A 2,910-nucleotide genomic window follows, 5' to 3' on the forward strand; every position below is an offset into this window, starting at 1 on the left:
CATTAGGTTATCGAAAGTTAAGACGAAGGAAAGAATCTTAAGGGCTGTGAGATGGAAGCACCAGGTAATCTATAAAGGAAAATCTATCAGATTAACAGCAGATTTCTCAGCAGAAACCTTACAAGCTAGAAGGGATTGGGGCCCTATCTTCAGCCTCCTCAAACAAAACAGTTATCAGCCAAGAATTTTGTATCCAGTGAAACTAACCATCATATATGAAGGAAAGACATGGTCATTTTCAGACAAACAAATGCTGAGAGAATTTGTCATTACCAAACCACCACTAAAAGAACTGCTAAAAGGAGCTCTAGATCTTGAAACAAATCTTGGAAACACATCAAAACAGAAATTCTTTAAAGCATAAATCACACAGAACCTATAAAACAAAAATACAAGTTTAAAAAGCAGAAACAAACCCAAAGTATGCAGGCAACAAAGAGCATGATGAATGCAATGGTACCTCACATTTCAATATTAACATTGAATGTAAATGGCCTAAATACTCCACTTAAAAGACACAGAACCACAGAATGGAAAAGAACTCACCAACTAACTATCTGCTGCCTTCAGGAGACTCACCTAACACATAAGGACTAATGTAAACTTAAAGGGGTGGAAAAAGGCATTTCATGTGAATGGACACCAAAAGCAAGCAGGGGTAGCTATTCTTATATCAGACAAAACAAACTTTAAAGCAACACAATGCTTAAAAGAGACAAAGAGGGACATTATATAATGGTAAAAGGCCTTGTCCAACAGGAAAATATCACAATCCTAAACATATATGCACCTAACACTAGAGCTCCCAAATTTATCAAACAATAACTAATAGGCCTAGGAAATGAGATAGACAGCAACACATCAATAGTGGGGAATGTCAATACTCCACCGACAGCACTAGATAGGTCATCAAGATAGAAAGTCAACAAAGAAACAATGGATTTAAACTATACCTTGGAACAAATGGACATAACAGATATATACAGAATATTTCGTCCAACAACTGCAGAATATACATTCTATTCAGCAGCACATGGAACTTTCTCCAAGAGAGACCATATGATAGGCTGTAAAAGGAGCCTTAATAAATTGAAGAAAATTGAAATTATATCAAGCATTCTCTCAGACCACAGTGGAATAAAACTGGAAATCAACTCCAAAAGGAACCTTCAAAACCATGCAAATACATGGAGATTAAATAACCTGCTTGTGAATGAGCATTGGGTCAAAAATGAAATCAAGGTGGAAATTTAAAAATTCTTTAAGCTGAGTGACAATAATGACACCACCTATCAAAACCTCTGGGATATGGCTAAGGCAGTGCTAAGAGGAAAGTTCATAACCCTTAACACCTACATCAAAAAGTCTGAAAGGGCACTAACAGACAATCTGAGGTCACACCTCAAGGAACTAGAGAAACAAGAACAAACCAAACCCAAACCCAGCAGAAGAAAGGAAATAACCAAGATCAGAGCAGAACTAAATGAAATTGAAACAAACAAACAAACAAATACGAAAGATAAATGAAAGAAAATGCTGATTCTTTGAAAAGATAAATAAAATTGATAGCCCATTAGCAAGATTACCCAAGAGAGAAAATCCAAGTAACCTCACTGAGAAACAAAACAGGAGATATTATAACTGACACCACATAAATACAAAAGATCATTCAAGGCTACTTTACATGTGTAAGTTAGAAAACCCAGAAGGCATTGATAAATTCCTGGAAAAATACAACCCTCCTAGCTTAAATCAGAAAGAATTAGATACCATGAACAGACCAATAACAAGTAGCTAGATTGAAATGGTAATTAAAAAATTACCAACAAGCTCTTTTCCTTAGGCACACCACTGAAGATCCTGGTGTCGCTATGGGCCGCTGCCCCGCCCGTTGTTACCGATATTGTAAGAACAAGCCGTACCCAAAGTCTCGCTTCTGCCGAGGTGTCCCTGATGCCAAGATTCGCATCTTTGACCTTGGGAGGAAGAAGGCAAAAGTGGATGAGTTTCCGCTCTGTGGCCACATGGTATCAGATGAATATGAGCAGCTCTCCTCTGAAGCCCTGGAGGCTGCCCGAATTTGTGCCAATAAGTACATGGTGAAAAGTTGTGGCAAAGATGGCTTTCATATCCGAGTGCGGCTCCACCCCTTCCACGTCATCTGCATCAACAAGATGTTGTCCTGTGCTGGGGCTGACAGGCTCCAAACAGGAATGCGAGGTGCCTTTGGAAAGCCCCAGGGCACTGTGGCCAGGGTTCACGTTGGACAAGTGGTCATGTCCATCCGCACCAAGCTGCAGAACAAGGAGCATGTGATTGAGGCCCTGCGCAGGGCCAAGTTCAAGTTCCCTAGCCGCCAGTAGATCCACATCTCAAAGAAGTGGTGCTTCACCAAATTCAATGCCGATGAATTTGAAGACCTGGTGGCTGAGAAGCGGCTCATCCCAGATGGCTGTGGGGCTAAGTACATCCCCAATCGTGGCCCTCTGGACAAGTGGTGGGTCCTGCACTCATGAGGGCTTCCACTGTGCTGCCCCCTCATAATATGAACCAATAAATTTACTTCTTGTCCAAAAAAAAAAAAATTACCAACAACAAAAAAGTCCAGGACCAGATGGAGTCACAGCAGAATTCTACCAGACATTCAAAGAATTGGTACCAATTCTTTTGACACCATTCCACAAGATAGAGAAAGAAGGAACCTTCCCTAATTCATTTTATGAAGCCAGCATCACCCTAATACCAAAACCAAGAAAGAACACAACCAAAAAAGAAAACTACAGACTGATATCCTTGATAAACATAGATGCTAAAATCCTTATAGATCAGAAAGAAAGAAATACAATTGTTTCTATTTGCAGATGACGTGATTGTTTATGTAGAAAATCTCAAGATATCAACCAAAAACTT

The 2,910-nt window shown here is 39.7% G+C and overlaps 1 protein-coding gene across 1 annotated transcript; it reads left to right on the forward strand.

The window, feature by feature from the left end:
- The first annotated feature begins 1,824 nt into the window (after positions 1-1,824).
- Positions 1,825-2,585, forward strand: LOC116543825 (60S ribosomal protein L10-like). Its single transcript, XM_032269734.1, has one exon. The coding sequence runs from the start codon at positions 1,872-1,874 to the stop codon at positions 2,361-2,363; it is 492 nt and encodes a 163-aa protein (XP_032125625.1). The 5' UTR covers positions 1,825-1,871; the 3' UTR covers positions 2,364-2,585.
- Positions 2,586-2,910: the final 325 nt, after the last annotated feature.

This window comes from Sapajus apella, unplaced genomic scaffold (genome assembly GCF_009761245.1).
Source record: "Sapajus apella isolate SASKATOON/1434 unplaced genomic scaffold, GSC_monkey_1.0 scaffold197, whole genome shotgun sequence".
In the NCBI taxonomy this organism is placed as follows: domain Eukaryota; kingdom Metazoa; phylum Chordata; class Mammalia; order Primates; family Cebidae; genus Sapajus; species Sapajus apella.

Bases quoted from the DNA above. Each gene is read 5' to 3' on its own strand.
- LOC116543825 (XM_032269734.1), top strand. From the start codon at position 1,872: ATGGGCCGCTGCCCCGCCCGTTGTTACCGATATTGTAAGAACAAGCCG.